Raw genomic sequence first — 20,413 nt, forward strand, 5'->3', positions numbered from 1 at the left:
CACTTACCTGTGTCCCACCTAAAAGCTTTATATGTGCAGTTCTGTCTGTCAAGACTGTTTTTCCTGCCTTCTTTCTCAAACCACTCCCCTCCCCAGGGTAACTCAATGAATTCTCAGTGTCAGTAAAAGTTGCTCAAGGAAGCCTGGGTCAGGTTCCCAGCGATGCCTTTCCTAGCACTGCCTTGTGCTTCAAAATTCATTCTACAGTTATTTATTGAACATCAAATGTAAACCAAGCCATGCTCTAGGCATTAGTGGAAAAGCTGTGAGTATATCAGAACAAAATCCCCATCTACAGGGAGCTTACATTCTGGTAAAGTAATGGAAGCTCTCTTTACTTCAAGATATAATTGTGTACTCTACATATCCTATTTAATACTTGCAGTAAATCTAGGTGAGAGTTCTTAGCATTACATTTGTTTACATATAAAAATGCAGATTTAGGCAGGTTAGATAGCTGACAGTAGTTCACAAAGCTGGTGAGATGGCAGGCCAGCCAGGTGATCCCTGGTCAAGCTCCTGCATTCTATTATGTTGCCTTTGGTAGGTGGAAGAATGAATCCTTCCCAACATTTTCTGAGCTATTGGTTCCTTCTGGATTCTTGAATAATTGAATAATCCATGATTTGGAGTGACAGGCATTTCATTTAGGCAATTATTGGGAAACTCAAAACTATACCTGCACCTATATGGCAGCAATATTATTATATTTGAATCCTTATAGTCACAGAGGAAATTAGAAAGGCCTAACTTAAACTTTTTTTTTAACCTTCTCTGGGTTTCCAATCCACTGGTTTCCATTAATGTACGGAGTGTTTGGGTCACTTGGGGCCACTTTGGATACAGGAAGAGCATCCAGGGTAAAAATCAATGGGTAAAGAGAAAGGAGGAATCGGGAGCAACAGAAGTTAAAGCAGGTGGCTTTGCTATTCTGCTAAAGGGTAAACCCATTAGAACATCTTTGTTCTGTGTTGCATTTTCTCTGGAGACGAGAAGCAGACATGGCTGTAGGAGGTTATATAAGACCATTAGCCTGTTTGATGTGCCTTTCTTTTCACTTCCTTTTTTTGGTTTGTTTGTTTTCTTCTTACTGCCTTGGGGAGTTAGCCCATCATATGGTTTTGATGGAGGCATGTAGTAACATTTTAGAGTGTCGTAAAGCTGCTTATGAAACGGTTCCAAACACATCAATTAGGAGGGGTGGATAAGATAAGAAGGACTTGTGGGTAGAGTATAGAAGAGACCTGATGGAAGAGCATCTGAAGGTCAGTTTGTGGTCATTAGCATCTTCATGGGTCAGGCTGTCCAATGAAGGACACATGGCTTTGAGCAATAGGAGCAAAAGTCCTAACAATTTATACCAAAGGCCTCATTTCTGTTCTATTTAGAGCTCTTAATGCATTTTGTGTCTTTAATGCACAGTGGTGATTTCTTGGCCAGATCTGGTTGATTAAGGCCTTTTGACTCTCACAACTTAAAAAGAAAATGAAACAAGTTGCTGACATATAAAATTCAGGTGACTTCACATAAACATAATAGAATGCAGGAGCTTGACCAGGGATCACCTGGCTGGGCTGCCATCTCACCAGCTTTGTGACCTACTGTCAGCTATCTAACCTGTCTAAACAATCAGAAACTGTGAGTACCTTGGACGCGTATTTCCCCATTCCCCCACATAGACGCCTGTCTAGGGCTGACTTCTGGATACCATGCTTAGACAGGACCTGTGCTCTCTGCTAGCTGCGCTCCCTCTACCCTAGGTCATAGTGGGTTTGAGCACCTTTATGCATTCACGTTCTCTACCTGAACTCTAATGGAATTTGAGGTTGTGTCTCCTGTTGTTTTCTGTTAGTGGTAAGTGGTGTGTGTATGTGTGTGTGTGTGTGTGTGTGTGTGTGTGTTCCAGATCTTCAGGCAGAGGAGAGGGAAGTCCATGTACATTAAAGAAGAATGTTTAGTCCTATAGTTTTGGTTTCATTTGTTTTTGATAACAATATTTATTTAGAGATTTAAATGTCATTAAGGGAAGGTTGTGGATTTATTATGTTTCTTAAAAGTGGGCATTGGGGGCTGGGTGCAGTGACTCACGCCTGTAATCCCAGCACTTTGGGAGGCAGAGGTGGGCAGATCACGAGGTCAGGAGTTCGAGACCAGCGGCCAAAATGGTGAAACCCCATCTCTACTAAAAATACAAAAATTAGCTGGGAGTGGTGGCACATGCCTGTAGTCCCAGCTACTCGTGAGGCTGAGGCAGAAGAATTGCTTGAACCCGGGAGGTGGAGGTTGCAGTGAGCCAAGATCGCACCACTGCACTCCAGCCTGGGCGACAGAGCGAGACTCCATCTAAAACAAAACAAAACAAAACAAAACAAAGTGGGCATTGGGTAAGAGTGATTTTCCAAGAGTAAAATTAATTAATGGGTTATGATATAAATTAAGCATTCCACCACTAGTATTAAAAATAAGATAGAATAGAAAATAATAGCATGTTATAGATTGATGATAGATTGATAGGTATGCTGGCTAAAAATCTAAACTACATTTCCTACGGCGGGTTGCAGTTAACAAAGACTTTGAAAGCAACTAGATTGTCCAAGCTTGAGAAACATAGCTGCAAGGTTTGGTATTAATCTGTCACACTACAAGTATTTCTGAGTAACAGCTACCTTCATTACTTCTGGAACCAAGGTTGGCATTTAAGGAAGTAAATAAATATATACAGTGACCTCTGCCCCAGGGGAAACCAGTGGCCACTTTTTCCTCTTAAAGAATTGATTAAGATTACTTCCTTCTCTTAACAAATTAATATTTCCTAATTGATGGAAAAAAGATGTATGAAAAACAAAACCTTACAGAATTGGATGCCAAACAATAGAGTCAAGTTTGTATGGTGGCTTAAATAAGGAAGAGGAAGCAGAAAGGGTTTAAGTATTTTAAGATGTCTTCAGGAAAGAAATGAGACTTTACTGAAAATGCCTTGAATTTCAGTTTCAGATCTTCTTTGGGTTAAAATGACTTAATAATTAAAATCACATGATCAACCCCATGAGCTAGTTCTTTAGCTTATTGAAAGAGACTTCATGTTTTTCCCTCTGTTTCTTCTTCCTTTTTTTTTTTTTTTTTGGTGGGGGAATGGCACCTCTCTCTATCACCCAGGCTGGAGTGCAGTGGCATGATCTCAGCTCACTGCAACCTCCGCCTCCCAGGTTCAAGCAATTCTCCCTGCCTCAGCCTCCAGAGTAGCTGGGATTACAGGTGCCCCCCACACCATGCCTGGCTAAGTTTTGTATTTTTTAGTAGAGACAGAGTTTCATCATGCTGGCCAAGCTGGTCTCGAACTCCTGACCTCAGATCATCCGCCCACCTTGGCCTCCCAAAGTGCTGGGATTACAGGTGTGAGCCACCACACCCAAACTCCCTCTGTTTCTTCATACATGGCTCATATTCATAAAATTCATGAAATTTAATTCAAATTTAATGGGTTTTGGCCCACTACTTAGGCCGTGCCATATGTATAGAAGGCTGTCATTTGGCTGTGGTACTGGGCCAACTGGGAAACATTAGATACATCTTCCTCGTATTATTGCATTAACTGCATAGACTGGGCTAGACTAAAAAAAATAACAGTGGTTTAGGCTGAGAATTTGCTTAGTTTCTATGCTGTGTTAAACAGTTCTTTAGATGGGAGCAAAATTCAGGCACTGAAGCTACCTCTCAGTTTTTCAGCAAGAAATTCTGAAATGGAAGGAGTGGCGTTGTGTCTTAGAATAATTCGGCTCTTTAAAACAAGCAAGCAAACAAAACAACCTCTTAGTTTACTGTTGGCGTATGTATGTATCAAATTCAGAGCTTCTTTTAATATCCCTGCATATGATTTTGTCCAAGTTCTTTAAAAATATTTATAATAATTAAATATATCTTAGTGTAGTTATATATATATACACACACTAAAATATATATATAGCATATATACACACACACTAAAATATATAGAGAGCATATATATACACACACTAAAATATATAGAGAGCATATATATACACATACATATACTAAAATATATTTAAGTAAAAAGCATTTATTTGTTTCTTGCCTAATTGTGTGTACCAGTCTTCCCTTATTAATGAAATTTATTTCTCTTTGTTTACCTTTACCATCTGAGGTACAGATACCGTTCTTCTTAACACTTGATGTTAATTATCAAAACCATACAACTTTCCGTGAAGAACTTCTCTAATGTTCCAAATATTAATTCAGCACAGTCATGCTCATTGAAAAAAAAATTAACTGCATTTGATCCATCACATTGAATGAAAGCTGGAGTAATATTTGATCTAGGATTTTAGGAAGGAAAGAATCCTTAAAGTCATGGTCTGTAGGGAAAGCGAGAACAGAATCTAAGAGACATAGAATCTTTCTGTCTCTCTGCGCTGGCAGTTTCTGATGAGGAGCTATTCACAGACTGTACAAAGGAATACGCTTGCACAGGTATTTCTCTTTGAGAGTGGCAAGGTGAAGGATAGGGAAGGTGAAGTATTTATTATACTGAAAATCAAGAAACAGCTTTTTTTAAAAAAAAATTTCTGTTTTACTTTGTGATAAAACCATTCAGCACAGGTTAGCCTGGAGTCCTTTGGTCCCCTGCCCTTGTTAATAACAATTAATTGAACAATTTGAACATTTCAATTCTAGTTAACTTTGTTTAACAAATGTGAACAAGAATAAAAAATAATAAATGGGCACAGCCTAATGGAGTATGCCAGGATCTTGGTGCATTGAACTTCCAGGCGCTGGATTTTCAGAAGCTGTTTTGTTTTTGTTTTCACAGGATGTGTGAGACTGGTGAAGGGCTGTTTATCTTTCAGACCCGAGATGGGGAGGCCATCTATCAGAAAGTCCACTCTGCTGCCTTGGCCATAGCCGAGCAGCACGAGCGCTTGCTACAGAGCGTGAAAAACTCGATGGTACGTTTGGAATTTCTTCCTCGTGTCCCAGTGCCTATCACTGCAGAAAGCAATTGGGTCATTTTTGTGCTGGAAAATATGGTCAGCATTATTTGAGCAGATGACTGATTCCTCTTCTCAACAGTGTATCACTTGGATTAAATGGCATTCCAGAATGCCTGATGTGGGCCGTTGGTAACACCTTGGCCATGCATCCCCATTATCTACTTTACAACTCAATCGTAAGGGTGTGTAAAATTAATTTGCATGTGTACAGACATCTATAGACACAACCATGTGGATCATCTATCTATGGAGATATGTCTTGCTATGTCAGAAGTTATTTCAAATGTCAACAGGGGCCAGAGAGAAAAATGTAAATGAAAGAAGAGGGCTGAGGGAAACTGGAGTGAAATGTCAAAAGCCCAAGACCAGACAACTGTTGACATGAGAACAAGAGATTGTGACATCCATCTAGGTAGATCCCTTGATTTTTCAAGGGAAGCCAAAGATTTGAGTCTATATGTAATACCTGCTAGTTGGTAACTGTTGGAAGTTAATTCTAGTTAAGAGTACAACACTTCGTGGGTCAAAGAGAACCTGTCTACGGGTGAACTGCTACCCACAGCCATGCGTGTGCCATCTCTTCACAGTCATCGGTATATAAAGATGCCCAAACATAAACACATAGCACACATAAACATGCCCTCAGAACACTTACTCTTTGCTTTACACTGTGCTAGGGACTTGGATTACATAAATAATTATGTTCATGAAGCCAGGTGCGGTGGCTCACTCTTGTAATCCCAGAACTGTAATCAGGCTGAGGCAGACTGATTGCTTGAGCCCAGAAGTTTGAGACCAGCCTGGACAACATGGGGAGACCCTGTCTCTACAAAAATACAAAAATTAGCCAGGTGTGGTGGTATGCGACTGTAGTTCCGGCTACTCAAGAGGCTGAGATAGGAGGATCACTTGAGCCCAGGAGGTGAAGGCTACAGTGAGCCGAGTTTGTGCCACTGCACTTCAGACTGAGTGACAAAGAGAGACACTGCCTAAAAATTAAAAAAAAAAAAAAAATTATGTTCATGAGTTTTTTCTTTAAGGAGGGTAAATTCATGAAATCATAAATCATAAATGAATGCACAACACTTAAGTAATGCACATCATGCATTGTGGCTGCAAATGTATATATAGAGCTTCACATCTGGAAGGAAATATACAAAACAAAAAGGAATTGGGTTGGCAAGATTAGGGTAGTTTGAAACTTTATGATTGAAACATGTGGGGTGGTTGGATTTAAAGAGTGGAGGGGCAAAGCATGCCAGTAATGTGATCTGTTCCAACACAGCCCCGGGTTATTCCCAAATGACATCTATAGGCAGCACTCCAGGATTTTAGAGCAGGGGTCAGCAAATCTTCCTGTAAAGAGACAGTAAATGTTTTATGCTTTGTGGACTAACATGGCCTGCAAGTACTTAACTACCCTTGTAGCACAGCTGCAGCTATTGGAAAGATGTAATCAAATGAGCATGGCCATGTCTCAAAACAAACTTTATTAATGGACATTGAGATACAAATTTCATATAATTTTCACATGTCAGGAAATATTACTCTTCTGTTGATTTTCTCTCAACCATTAAAAAGTGCAGGTTTTTTTCATTGTTTGTTTTTTGCATATGGGTCATTCAGAAACAGTCAGCAGGCTGGATTTGGGCCGCAGGACAGAGCTTATACTTGGAAAAGAGCAAGTGCCCGCCCCCGTGAGCCAGTGCTGACGTAAGCATTTGCGAGAAACCAGGCTTGAAGACTTGTGTATGATTTCAGAGGTGGTGGACGTGGGCATGCTGAGGAGGCCTGGAATGAATTAAGGGGTTCTGATGGTTGTTTTTATATGTCAACCTGACTGGGACACAGGGTGCCTAGATATTTGGTTAAACTTTCTTGTGAGTATGTCTCTGAGGGTGTTCCTGAGTGACAGTAACATTTGAAATGATAGATTGAGTACAGCAAATTGCCCTCTGCTATGTGAGTGGGCCTCATCCAATCTGATGGAGGCCAGAATAGAACAAAAGGGAGGGTAAGAGAGAATTAGCTCTCTTTGTGGTCTTGAGTTGGGACATTGGTCTCCTTTGGCCTTCAAATCCAGACCAGAAACCATCACCATTGGCTTTCAGGCCTTCAGACTGCAGATCTTGGTGTATATATCCTATTTACTCTGTTTCTGGAAAACTGTGACTAATATAACCAATTTAGGGGTAGAAACAGATAAAACAGAGATAAATTTCAGTGCCATCATACAGTGTTCAAGATCATGGCCCGTGAAGCCAGACTTAGTTCCAACACCATTTCTGAAACATTCCAGCTTTGTGGAGGAGAACAAAGTTCTTGATATCCCTGAGCTCCAGTTTTCTCCTTTGTAAAATGGGAACGGTAATAGTATTTATCTTAAAGACCCCTCTTAAAGTTTAAGTGAGATATGCTCATAACATGTTCAGCCCAGAGCTCATTATATAGCTTTCCATGAACTGTAGCTGTTATTACTGTTGTTAATAGCTGAGCCATCATTAGCATTGCTGTTAATAGCTGAGCAGACTGGTTGGTCCAGATTGATCCTAGCAATGGCTGATGAAAATGGCTGGAGGATTATCTAGTAACAACATCTAAGCCCATTTACATCTGTGCCTCATCCCTCTCTCTCTCTCATCACATCTCTCTCTCTCTCACCACCTCTCTCTCTCTCTCGCCATCTCTCTCTCTCTCGCCATCTCTCTCTCTCTTGCCATCTCTCTCTCTCTCTCGCCATCTCTCTCTCTTTCTCTCTAAATGTCTAAGTAGAGCAAATGTAAAATTAGATTGAGAAGGAATGGGGAATGATATAATTTAATAGATTTTAGAGAATTAGAACCTACTATAAGAAACTATAAGAAATCATTATATTTATTATTTTCTTCTTTCAAAAGGAATCTATACATTATTGAAAAATTGTAGACAACACAGCAGAACAAAAAGAACATAGTAAGTCATCCCTCTGCCCGCCACACAAGAATATACCTGTTTCTCACTTTTGAGTGTGTAGCTTTCCAGTATTTTAACTAGGTGGATGTAGAAAATAGAATTACATTGAATACATTGCTTGTGCTAGCTTTTTGCAAGAAAATGTCTATATATTGTCTCTTTAAATATCATCTGCAACATCATATTTTGTGGTCCTATTTTATTATATGGATATTTCATAGATTTTTAAAACTATGCATCAAGGTTGGGCACGGTGGCTCACACCTGTAATCCCAATATTTTAGGAGGCCTAGGCAGGAGGATCACTTGAGACCAGAAGTTTGAGACCAGTCTGGGCAAAATGGTAAGATCTGGTCTCTACAAAAAATTTAAAAACTAATCAGGTACAGTGGCTTGTGCTTGTACTCCCAGCTACTCAGGAGGCTGAGGCAGGAGGATCCTTTGGGCCCAGGAATTCAAGGCAGCAGTGAGCTAGGTTCCCGCCACTGCACTCCAGTCTGGGTGACAAAGGGAGACCCCATCTCTAATACATATACATATATGTATGGTTATATATATTTATTTATATATATGGTTATATATATTTATATTTGAGGTTATATGTATACATAAAACAACAACGAAAAACCTGTGCATCAGCTTGATGCTCAGTCTGTATGCATCAATGACTATCTGTTTAAGATAAATTCTTAAAACTTGATTGCCGAATCAAAGTCTGAGAATGCTTTTAAGGATTTGCTTTTCTTTCCAAGTAGCCTTCCAGGAAGACTTTCTTTTCAAACTAATACAATCTTGGTATTTATTTCCCCATGTATTTAGAAATTCTGGATATTTCAATAAAGAGACATCAGTGGATGGATGGAGAGAGACAGAGGGAGGGGAATGCGAGAGAGAGTGAGAGCGAGCTGTGAAGTAGAATTCAAGTCACTGAAAACTTACAGGGCAACATGTCATTGTATTAGTGTTGTGCGGCTATTCCATTAGATCCCTTTAGGCACCTGAAGAAGTTTGTCTAAGATTGTCTTGTTCGTAGAGACATCACTTAGCATAAATTGTTTTGTACTTGAAAGGCGGGTTCTGCATGCTCATGCACATGTTTTTCCATTTACAACCTCCTCATTATTTCCGCTAAAAATTAATCAGGAATATGAGTAAATCGTTTGGATTATCCCTTTGCAAATTTAACTAGAAAATAATGTCACTTGCTCTTAATTTGCTGTATGCTTAATGGGTTCTATAAAATAAATGTGATTTTTAAAGCCACGGCATCCTGTTATAGATGGAAATGAGTAAGCTTCAACATGGATCTGACTCTTAAGGAGTTAAACGAGGGATTGTGAAAAGCTTAAAATCAATGTACTTTAGTCAATCTCTGATTAGGGGATACCATGTTAAAATAAAACAAATGAAGGCAACATTACTGGCTCACCCTGCCTCGGTTATTGTTTTGCCTTTTCTGGTAATTAAGAGTGGATCCACATAGACCTGGCTACATTCCCCACTAGGAATTGCCTTTATATGACTGCTGACTTGCTTCTGTAAGATGGCCAAGATCATAACCGGAGAAAGATGGCAAAACTCATATCTGGCCATAGCCTCACTATTAGGAAGACCTAACTCATTGTTTACTGCCACTGTTGTAAAATTCCCAAGAGTGTGTCTACAGACAGAATGTTGCACTGTGGGGCCAATACCAGGCTGAAATTACAGCCTGGAGTGAATTGATTTCAGTCAGCCTTATGACCCTCAATCCCAAAACTCATAAAGAAGGGGCCTGTGGGTCCGGTAATAATAGTAACAGTTGTGGGAGGCTGAATAATGGCTCCCCAAATACGCCCGCATTCTAATCTATGCAGTCTGTGAATGTTACCTTACAAGGCAAAAGGGACTTTGCAGGTGTGATCGAGTTAAGGATCCTGAGATGGCGACAGTATCCTGGTCTATCCAGGTGGGTCGAATATAATCACAATTGTCTTCAGAAGAGGGAAACAAGAGGAGTCGAACAGAGGGCAAGGCAATGGTGGAAGCAGAGAGACAGAGATAGAGAAGGGGTGGAGAGGGAGATTTTAAAATGCCACGCAGCTGGCTTTGAAGGTGGAAGAAAGGACTGTGAGCCAAAAGATGTTTGTGGCCTTGAGAAGTTAGAAAAGGCATAAAAACAGCCTAGCACGGTGGCTCACGCCTGTAATCCCAACACTTTGGGAGGCCGAGGCGGGTGGATCACGAGGTCAAGAGATTGAGACCAGCCTGGCCAACATGGTGAAACCCTGTCTCTACTAAAAATACAAAAATTAGCTGGGCGTGGTGGCGTGTGCCTGTAGTCCCAGCTACTGAGGCAGGAGAATTGTTTGAACCTGGGAGGTGGAGGTTGCAGTGAGCCAAGATTGCGCCACTGCACTCCAGCCTGGTGACAGAGCAAGACTCCATCTCAAAAAAAAAAGGCATAAAAACAGGTTCTCCCCCAGAACCTCCAGAAGGAGCCAGCTCTGTTGATGCCTTGACCACAGCCAAGAGAAACTGATTTGGGACTTCTGGCTTCTAGAACTGTAAGACAATAAATTTGTGTGGTTTTATGCCACCAATTGGTGGTAATTTGTTCTGACAGCCATAGAAAACTAATATGATAATAATAACAAAACAAGAATGTGTTATATCTCTGCTCTGTAACAGACAATGTGTTAAGGACATTTTGTGTAATTTCTAAGCCTCATGAAAACTCTTGCATTGAAGACCCCAAACCACCAGCTTAGAAGGTATTAGGGCTCAAATTTGGAACAGGTGTGCTGACATAACCCCTGCCTTACACTGTATCTTTGAATCAAGCCCCTAGACACGTTTTCTTTATCCTACATGAGATTAACTCACTGTTATTCTGAAAACTCCAAATTAGTGACCAACATTTAAAAATTGAGAGCTAACACATAAATCTCAGATTTTTATATTTTCTTGAAAAGTGCAAAGCTCTGGCAGTGCTGATCTTGCATCCTGACAAGGCAATGCTTAGATACACCCAGTAGTGTCTGTCCTCACACATCTTTCTCTGGGACCTTGCTACTGATGCTGTGGCTAACTGATGTCTATATTACTATATAAATTAATTTTCTATTGCCATGTAACAAAGTACCACAAACTATGCACCATTAAAACAACAGCCATTTATTATTTCACAGTTTCTGTGGGTCAGGAGTTTTGGCATAGCATAGTGGACCTTCCTCTCCAGTTTTTCACAAGCCTATAATGTAGGTTTCTGTTGGGGCTGCAGTCTCATCTCAAGGTAAAAGTGGGGAAGGATCCACTTTCTTTTTTTTTTTTTTCTTCTTTTATTTTTGTGTAGAGAAGGAGTCTCACTCTGTCGCCCAGGCTGTAGTGCAGTGGCGCTATCTCGGCTCACTGCACGCTCCGCCTCCTGAGTTCACCCGCCATTCTCCTGCCTCAGCCTCCCGAGTAGCTGAGACTACAGGCGCCTGCCACCACGCCCGGCTAATTTTTTTGTATTTTTAGTGGAGACGGGGTTTCACCGTGTTAGCCAGGATGGTCTCGATCTCCTGACCTCATGATCCACCCACCTTGGCCTCCCAAAGTGCTGGGATTACAGGCCTGAGCCACTGCGCCCGGCCAAGGATCCACTTTCAAGCTCACATGGTTATTGGTGGAATTTAGCTACTTGGGGTTGTGGGATTGAGGGCTACAGTTTCTTGCTGGCTGTTGGACAGAGGCCACTCTCAGCTCCTGGCCACATGGACCTTGCCAGCACGGCCACATACTTCATCAAAGCCAGCAAGAGGGCACAATCCTATGTATCACAATCATGGAAGGATTATTTTATTCATCTTATCACTCTGCCATAGTCTGTCGATTTTTTTTTCTTTTTTTTTGGAGACAGAGTCTTGCTCTGTTACCCAGGCTGAACTGCAGTGGTGCAATCACAGCTCACTGCAGCCTCGACCTCCTCCCACCTCAGCCTCCTGAGTATCTAGGACTACTGGCATGCATCACCATGTCTGGTTCCTTTTATTTATTATTTATTTTTTGTAGACATGAGGTCTCCCTATAATGTTGCCCAGGCTGGTCTCAAACTCTGGGTTTAAGCAAACCTTTTTCCTCTGCCTCTCAAAGTGCTGAGATTACAGGTATGAGCCACTGTACCCAGCCAGTCTGTTGACTAAAAGCAAATCATAAGCCCTGTGCACACAAAGGAAGGGCACCACACAAGGGTATGCCCACCAGGAGGACGAGATCATGGGGCCACCTCAGTGTCTGTCCCCTGCACCGTGAAACTTTCTGGAATAATATTTACTTAGTGGTTTGATTTTTCACTTTTAAATATTTTCCCTACTTTATGGCACTTGCTAGTAATACGATGTATTTATTGAACACCTACTATATGCCCAACTCTTTAGTAATAATAGCCACTGTTATTTTTCAGGCCTCCTACAATATAGCAGTTACTTTACTTGCCTTTTCTCTAATCACCACAATAACTCTGAGGTAGATTCATTTGTTCACTCTCTTTCATTTGACCATTTAAACATGTTTATTGAGAACCTAGTATGTTCTGTTTTGTGTGGCAGGATACAGTGGCAAGTAGACACTTGAGGCCCATGCTCCTACAGGGCTTACAATGGAAAAGAATATTCATGATCCCTGACCTGGAAGGAATCACTGTCCTATGATATAGATGAGAAAAGGGATGTTCAGCATGGCGAAGTCATTTGTCTGCAGCTACGTAGCTCATTACTACTGGAGCCAGGAATGCAGGGTGGTTTTATCTGGTTCCAAAACTCTACCTCTGGCCACGATGCCTCACTCCTTTGAAGGGTTTTAAAGCTCTTATGTCCCCACTGAGCATGGTCTTAGCATTTTCCCTTTTTTTTTTTTCTTTTTTTGAGATAGACTCTCACTCTGTAGCCCAGGCTGGAGTGCAATGGCATGATATCGGCTCACTGAAACCTCTGCCTCCCGGGTTCAAGCGATTCTTCCCCCCTCAGCCTCCCAAGTAGCTGGGATTATAGGCACCTGCCACCACGCCTGGCTAATTTTTTGTATTTATAGTAGAGACGGTGTTTCACTATGTTGGCCAGACTGGCCTTGAACTCCTGACCTCGTGATCTGCCTGCCTCAGCCTCCCAAAGTGCTGGGACCACAGGCATGAGCCACCGCACCCGGCCGGTCTCAGCATTTTCAAATGACCTTGATAATCAGAGTACCTTTCAGAAGCATCTATCAATGTATAATATATCTTTAAAAAAAATCACTGTTAGGGCTGAGCACAGTGACTCATGCCTATAATCTTAGCACTTTGAGAGGCCAAGGCAGGAGGATTGTTTGAGGTCAGGAGTTAGAGACCAACCTGGGAAACATAGGGAGACCCCATCTCTAGAAAATATTTAAAAATTAGCCCAGCATGATGGTGCATGCCTGCAGCTCTAGCTCCTGGGAAGGCTGAGGTGGGAGGATGGCTTGAGACCAGGAGATCTAGGCTGCAGTGAGCTATGATAGTGCTACTGCCCTCCAGCCTGGGCAACAGAACAAGACCTTGTTTCAATAAATTATATATATATATGAAAAATCACTGTTAAATGAAATCTCATTTATTTGTGTAGTTTTGGCTTTAGATAGCAGTCTTGCCACTTTATGATTGCTCGTCTACATTTCCACTTTAAAAATTCAATGCATTGTTATTATTCACTCTGAAGGGGGTGCTGGAAGAAGTGGGGGTGGGCCTGGAGTATGAGGTGGAGCACTAACTGTGAATGAGGCGGGGAGGCGAGGACTGTCTTGCACCAGCTGCCAGCTGCCTTGCTGGAGAAGCCGCAGCAAAACTTCAGGACAGCTCAGGCACTCCCCTGAGCAGCTATAGCTATTTTTGCCACCTTTGAGATCAGTGTCTATGACAAAGTCTAATTTTGGAACAAGGCGTGGCAGTGTGTGGGATATTCCTCATTCCACGACTGGGCTTGTCATTTTTAGACTTTCCTTCAAGGCGAGAGCCTCAAGGTGAAGAATGCCTGCTTTTAACAGGTTTTTCCAGGGGCTCCGGGTGGGGTGAGGGGGCCCCACTGAGGGGGACGTTCAGGCCCCTGGGTGACTTCTGCCCTGTACTCTGGAGTCCTGATTACACACAGGCTTGAGAGTTCAATCTGAACTTTTTTTTTGTCACTTCTTTGTGTTTCTTTGTTTAAAGGATTGATTTACTTCCAAGCTGGGATTTGCAAATACAATTTGCTAATGAATTTGTAGAATTCAAGTGGCATTCTTCCATGATTTTTGAAATCAAATTAATTTATATTCAATCTAATTTTAAACGCAATATGCTACACATTTGGCTTTCTTAGATGTAGAAGGCATCAAAGAAACCATACAGGCAATTTCATTACTATTCAGACACTAAAGTAGACCCTTGCATGGTGGGGTTTTATGTGTGTAAACGCTCTTTTCACAACTCAACATCTCCTACTCTCCCTTGTCCCTCCCCCCACAAGAAAATCTGTCTTTCCCTCTTCTATTTATGGGCTCTGGTTAATTGGGTTAACTTATGGATTTTTAAAAATGTACTGCTTAAAGCAATTATCATTTTCCCCCTCCTGAATTAAGCCCTTTTTATATCCTGGCATATTAATTATCCTTCAAAAAACTTTTATGAAATACCTATTTGCTACTTGCAAAGCAATGTGTTAGATCTTATGGAGAATATATAATAAAGCATAATTTGTTTTCATCTTTTATTGATTGATTGATTGATTTTGAGACAGAGTCTTGCTCTGTTGCCCAGGCTGGAGTGCAGCGGTGTGATCTCGGCTCACTGCAACCCCCGCCTCCTGGGTTCAAGTGATTCTCCTGTCTCAGCCTCCCAAGTAGCTGGGATTACAGGCACCTGCCACCATGCCCAGCTAATTTTTGTATTTTTAGTAGAGACAGGGTTTCACCATGTTGGCCAGGCTGGTCTCAAACTCCTGACCTCAAGTGATGTGCCAGCCTCTGCCTCCCAAAGTGCTGGGATTACAGGCGTGAGCCACAGCGCCTGGCATTCGTTTTCATCTTTAAAGGAGCTTACCATTTAAATAAGGAGTTCTAAATATACCCCTTATGCAACAGTGTAATTCTGTGGGTTCAATTTGCTATGGTCTCTTTGGATGACCATATTTATTGAAATTAAATTCACACATCTTTTTATTCAACAGTAGTGCTTCTAGGAATTTACTCTGACGTATACTAGCAGAAGTGAAGATGATGCATATACAAATGTTCACGGGAGGACTCCTTCCTTTATTCTTAGATTCCTCTTTTTAACAAGTATTTGCTGAGCCCTGCTGCCCACTAGATAGTATACGAGGTGCTGGGGAAATGGCTCTGAAGAAGATGAAGTTCCCATTCTTGCAGAGCTTATTTATAAGAGCAGAAATAACTAGAAAGAAGTTAAGTGTCCACCACAAGGGGACAGATTATGGCACATGATATGACAAGAATTACATGAGGCAGCTAACTAGAAATAGAGGAGATTCACTTATAGTAATGACCACATGAAGAGAGTCATATATAATCATATCAACGTGTGTAGAGGAAATGAATGAATATGAGGCAGATCTCAAGGTGGATTCTGACACCTTCACTAATGCTATTATAAGCACAGAAAATTAACTTATGGCAGGGTACAAATGGATGTGTTAGTGTTGGCTACCCTTTGGGAGCAAGACTATGATTTGGAGAGTCTGGGAAGAGGCTTTCATATATTACTTTATGTCTTTCTCTTTGTTTAACAGTTTTAAATCATGGCTATATAATATATTTTTGGAAAAAGAAGCAGTGGTTGAGTTTCTGGCATATGGCAAATGTAATTGATTCAACAGGTAAGAGAGAGGGAGGGTTCTTTCACTTCAAGTACATAAAAATGCATGATTGGCTGGGCGCGGTGGCTCACAGCTGTAATCCCAGCACTTTCGAAGGCTGAAGCGGGCAGATCACTTGAGGTCAGGAGGTTGAGACCAGCCTGGCCAACATGGTGAAACCCTGTCTCTACTAAAAATACAACAATTAGCCAGGCATGGTAGCAGGTGCCTGTAATCCCAGCTACTTGGGAGGCTGAGGCAGGAGAATTGCTTGAACCCAGAAAGTGGAGGTTGCAGTGAGCTGAGATTGCACCACTGTGCTCTAGCCTGGGCAATAGAACGAGTCTCAGTCTCAAAAAAAAAAAAAAAGAATCACGATTAAAGATGATAACGCCTTAACATACTGTATCAAAGGGTGCTACCATCCCATTTTTATGGCTTAGGAGTTTGAAGTGTGGATGCACAGATAGGAAGTGATAAACCCAGGCGGCCACTGGCTCCGGCTCCCACACTTGCACCACTATGCTGTACTTACTCATGAATTCTTTAGAAATTAAAAGAAGCTAAATGGGCTGGGCACTGCAGCTCACACCTGTAATCCCAGCACTTTGGGAGGCTGAGGCAGGATGATCACGAGGTCAGGAGATCAAGACCATCTTGACCAATATGCTGAAACCCCGTCTCTACTACACATACAAAAATTAGCTGGGCGTGGTGGCGCATGCCTGTAGTCCCAGCTACTTGGGAGGTTGAGGCAGGAGTATCGCTTGAACCCAGGAGTCGGAGGTTGCAGTGAGCCGAGATCACGCCATGGACTCCAGCCTGGCAACAGAGCGGCACTCCATCTCAAAAAAAAAAAAAAAAAAAGAGCTAAATGAGATTAACCTACATTTACTAATAGACATTTAACAGAGACCAAACTGTTTATTCAGACAGGATAGATGTGGATGAAACTCAGGCTTCTTCCTTAAATTTGCGATGGCTTTGTTCCTGTGTATTAGGGGAAGAAAATCTCATTTTCTCAGCACTTCTGTTTCAGTCTCTTATAACAACATGATAACTTGCAATGTGCAGGGGTGTGTTTTAATAGTGCTTTCACCTGATTATTAAATGCTGCCTTAGCTTACACAGCTCCTCCCCGGAGCTGGGAGCTCCTGTCACGGTGCCAGGGATGTTGGTTGACTTGTGGCTATGCCTCTATTGGAAAAGGAGACAACTTGTTTTGCTGACAGATCGTGGCTTTGTTTATAAACTTGAAAACTAGTTTTAATACTTGAGATGGGGGCTCCGTCAGTAGGCAGTACATTGCGACCTTGATGGCGGCAGGGCAGCCTGTCATGCCACGACCCTTCCCTCATTTGGAGATGTTCACTTCAGAGCATAAAATCACACGTGCATCTGCTTGACCGTGTGGGCGGTGGTGAGTAATCCTATTTCCCAGTGTTGAGCATGGCAAAGAAGATAGAGATAGAAATAGTGATGAGGACTGAGAGAAGAAAGAAATCAATTCAGTGCAGTTTCTGATCTGTTTTGGGAAGTCAAGGAGTAAGTTTAAAAACTCAAGATTTTTGAAATGGTGGTAGCAGGGCATGAAATCAAGTACAGGACCCTTCTAAGCACAGAGCCCTGTATGACTGCACACGCTGTACTCCTGTGAAGCCAGCCCCAGTGAAGAGTTATGCCTGGGGAACATACATAAACAGTATGTGATCAAGCAAATTGGAACGCGTAGTCACCCTAAAACAGCGGTTCTCAATTAGTGGCAGTTTTATTTCCCAGGGGACATTTGGCAGTATCTGGAGTCATTTCTGGCTGTCAACAGTGGGGTCCCATTGGCATCTGGTGGGTAGAGGCCAGGAGTGCTGTAAGTTCCATACAATGCTTAGGACAGCCCCCCTGCCCTCGACAAAGAATGAGCTGGCCCCAAATGTCAATAGGGCCAAGGTTGAGAACGCTTGCTCTTCTGATAGACAGGTTCTCCTTGAAGCTGGGCCAGAATTGGATGGGTCTGTGTGTTTGGGGTTGAATATCATTTATGAGCTGTGCAACCCAGCCTCTGTTTGCCTTGTTCACATCATATGTAATAAGTGGGTGATACTAATGTCTCTGCCTGGTTTTGTTGGTTCACATGAGCTAGTGCTTGTAAGGCAACGAGATGAGGCATAGTAAGATTCAACACATGTGAACTATTACAGTGATTTCCTCTTTTTTTATTTTTATTTTTTTTTCTGAGATGGAGTGTCGCTCTGTCGCCCAGGCTGGAGTACAGTGGTGCAATCTTGGCTCACTGCAACCTCCATCTCCTGGGTTCAAGCAATTCTCCTGCCTCAGCCTCCCCAGTAGCTGGGACTACAGGCGCCCACCACCATGCCTGGCTAAGTTTTTGTATTTTTAGTAGAGACAGGGTTTCACCATGTTAGCCAAGATGGTCTCGATCTCCTGACCTCGTGATCCACCCACCTTGGCCTGCCAAAGTGCTTGGATTACAGGCGCGAGCCACTGCACCCGGCCAGTGATTTCCTTTTTACTTACACAAACCAATATGAGTTGGGCGAGGAGAAAGAGACTCACCTTGAAGCAATGGGGATATAAACAGGCAACACCAGGAATTTGAATGATGGAGCCGAGAGCTCTTGTTTCCTTAAGACCCTGATGATGTTTGTGCAGTATCAAAGAATAAAGCAAGCACAACCACATGTGACTATGAGGTAAGGCCCCTGTCTTCTGTGCAGCTCATAGCCTAGTACTCAGCAGGAATTCCAGAAATACACACAGTCAGTTATACCTGCTTTGTAAAGCAAAGTGCAACAAGAAAACAATATGTGAATACATGGTGTAGGCGATTCTGCCCAGCAGCCCACCCCTTCACCCTGGCATGTGCTTGGCATCTTGTCACAAAAGCACCTGCTTCCACTGAGTGTGAGCCTAGTGTTTAAAGGGACAATCTGATTATATGTGATTTTTATGTTATGCGTTAACTTTAAAAGCTGACCTCTGAGTAAGTGGCAGCTCCATTCGAGCCTGTAAACCTCTGGAAGGCGGGGACAAGGCCCCATGGGTGTGTAATAAGCTCAGGGTCTGGCACAGGGCTTAAAGGTTTGTTGAATGAACAAAATAGGGATCAAATAAGTTATTGTGTGAGCCAAGAGAAAAAGAAAAATCGAAGCCAAAATACCAAGTCCAGTTCTCTCCTAATGCCCAAACAGGGCACAGGTTCCAGGCAAGTCTGCTGTAAAAGGCCACAGAAAACTCAGTCCCTAAGGATATCTATTTCAATGTATAGGTGGGGGAGAGGATTTTTTTAGTAAGGAGGCAGAAAAAGTTACCGGAGGCAAAGGGAGCAGTGAATTTGTTTTATGCATGTGGCTGAGAATTCAGATGGCTCTGAATAAATTGATGCAAATCACTTTCATTCCCCGTGAAAATAACCATTTGAGTGCATCTGGTGCTCGGCAACATGCTGCACTTGGAAATTTGGCCCCAAATGGTTGATTTCACTAACAGTCTGCTTTGTCAAAGCTGTAAGCCACAATGGAGGCATTATTTCTGCCAGAGTCTGCTCACTGTGTAGTGTCTTTGCTGCATGTTTTTTTTTTTCCCTTAGCAGGAAAGCGGTCTTTCTTTCTTACCCACATTTTTTTTTTTCTAACATCGAGGAAGTAAGCCTCTACTCACTCTATTTTCTTGACAGTTTCATAATATTCTGTGATACCTTGGTAACATTTGGATGATAGGAGTACCCATCACTTTTCCTCCAAATGTCAGAACAAAAGAGAGGACTTGGAGAAAGTAAAGACAGCTCTTTGGGTGGTTCCTGCCAAACATCTGTCAGAGCTGGAATCAGAATTAGGCAGCCCATGAGGACTGGTTCATTAGAATGTCAGGGAAGACCACATGTTTGGCAGATCATTAATTTCCACTTGAAAGAAGGCCCCTGGGACAGTGGGGGTCCAAGGGCCTCACAGAGGTTCTAATCTCCTGTTTTTCAAGATGGTGGGGGCAGCGTCATCTCCTTGCAGCCTAGACGTTTGGCCAGTTGCCATTTCTTTAAGCTTTGGAAATACAGTTAAGGTGCCTTTTATCATTTGGAACGGAGTAGATTTGAGTCCATCCTTTAGGATCTGTATAATACTCTCAGTACTTTCTATGAGAAATATGTAGAATTGTGTTATGAACTGTAGCTCTGGAGTAAGAGGCCAGGTCCTAATATCCTGGCTGGACATCTTTACCAGCTCAGGGTCCTTGGGCTACTAACTTTACCACCCTTAGTACTTGTTCCCCCTTCTACAAAGTGTGGATTATATTAGTTCACAACTTGCCAGGTGAGATAAGGCAGGTGATTTCTTGGCACAGTGCCTGGTACCTATTAAATATAGCAGCAACCTGAGCTGTTATTATTACTGACTTGTAGTGGGAGAATAAAATGGCAAGGGAAGGCAGATTATAGGGAATCCCCATTCACACAAACGATTCATTCATTTCTTCAATCAATTCATCCATCCATAATTCAATTATCCAATTCCTTTTTATTAAATGCCTACTATATGCCAGGAATCATGGTGGGCACGACGTCTATGAGCATATACAAGAAATCTCTGCCTTCAGGAAGGAGAACTCTGCTGCGAG

General features: G+C 42.1%; 1 protein-coding gene across 2 annotated transcripts in view; it reads left to right on the forward strand.

Annotated features, from left to right (window-relative positions):
* Window positions 1-20,413, forward strand: part of DOK5 (docking protein 5) — a 175,540-nt gene that overhangs the window by 130,441 nt on the left and 24,686 nt on the right. For both annotated transcript variants that reach the window (XM_008952869.5, XM_057300788.2), the window contains exon 6: window positions 4,829-4,964. In XM_008952869.5, the coding sequence (XP_008951117.1) occupies window positions 4,829-4,964 (136 nt within the window). The remainder of the gene's footprint in view (window positions 1-4,828; window positions 4,965-20,413) is intronic.

This window comes from Pan paniscus, chromosome 21, assembly GCF_029289425.2.
Source record: "Pan paniscus chromosome 21, NHGRI_mPanPan1-v2.0_pri, whole genome shotgun sequence".
Taxonomy (NCBI): domain Eukaryota; kingdom Metazoa; phylum Chordata; class Mammalia; order Primates; family Hominidae; genus Pan; species Pan paniscus.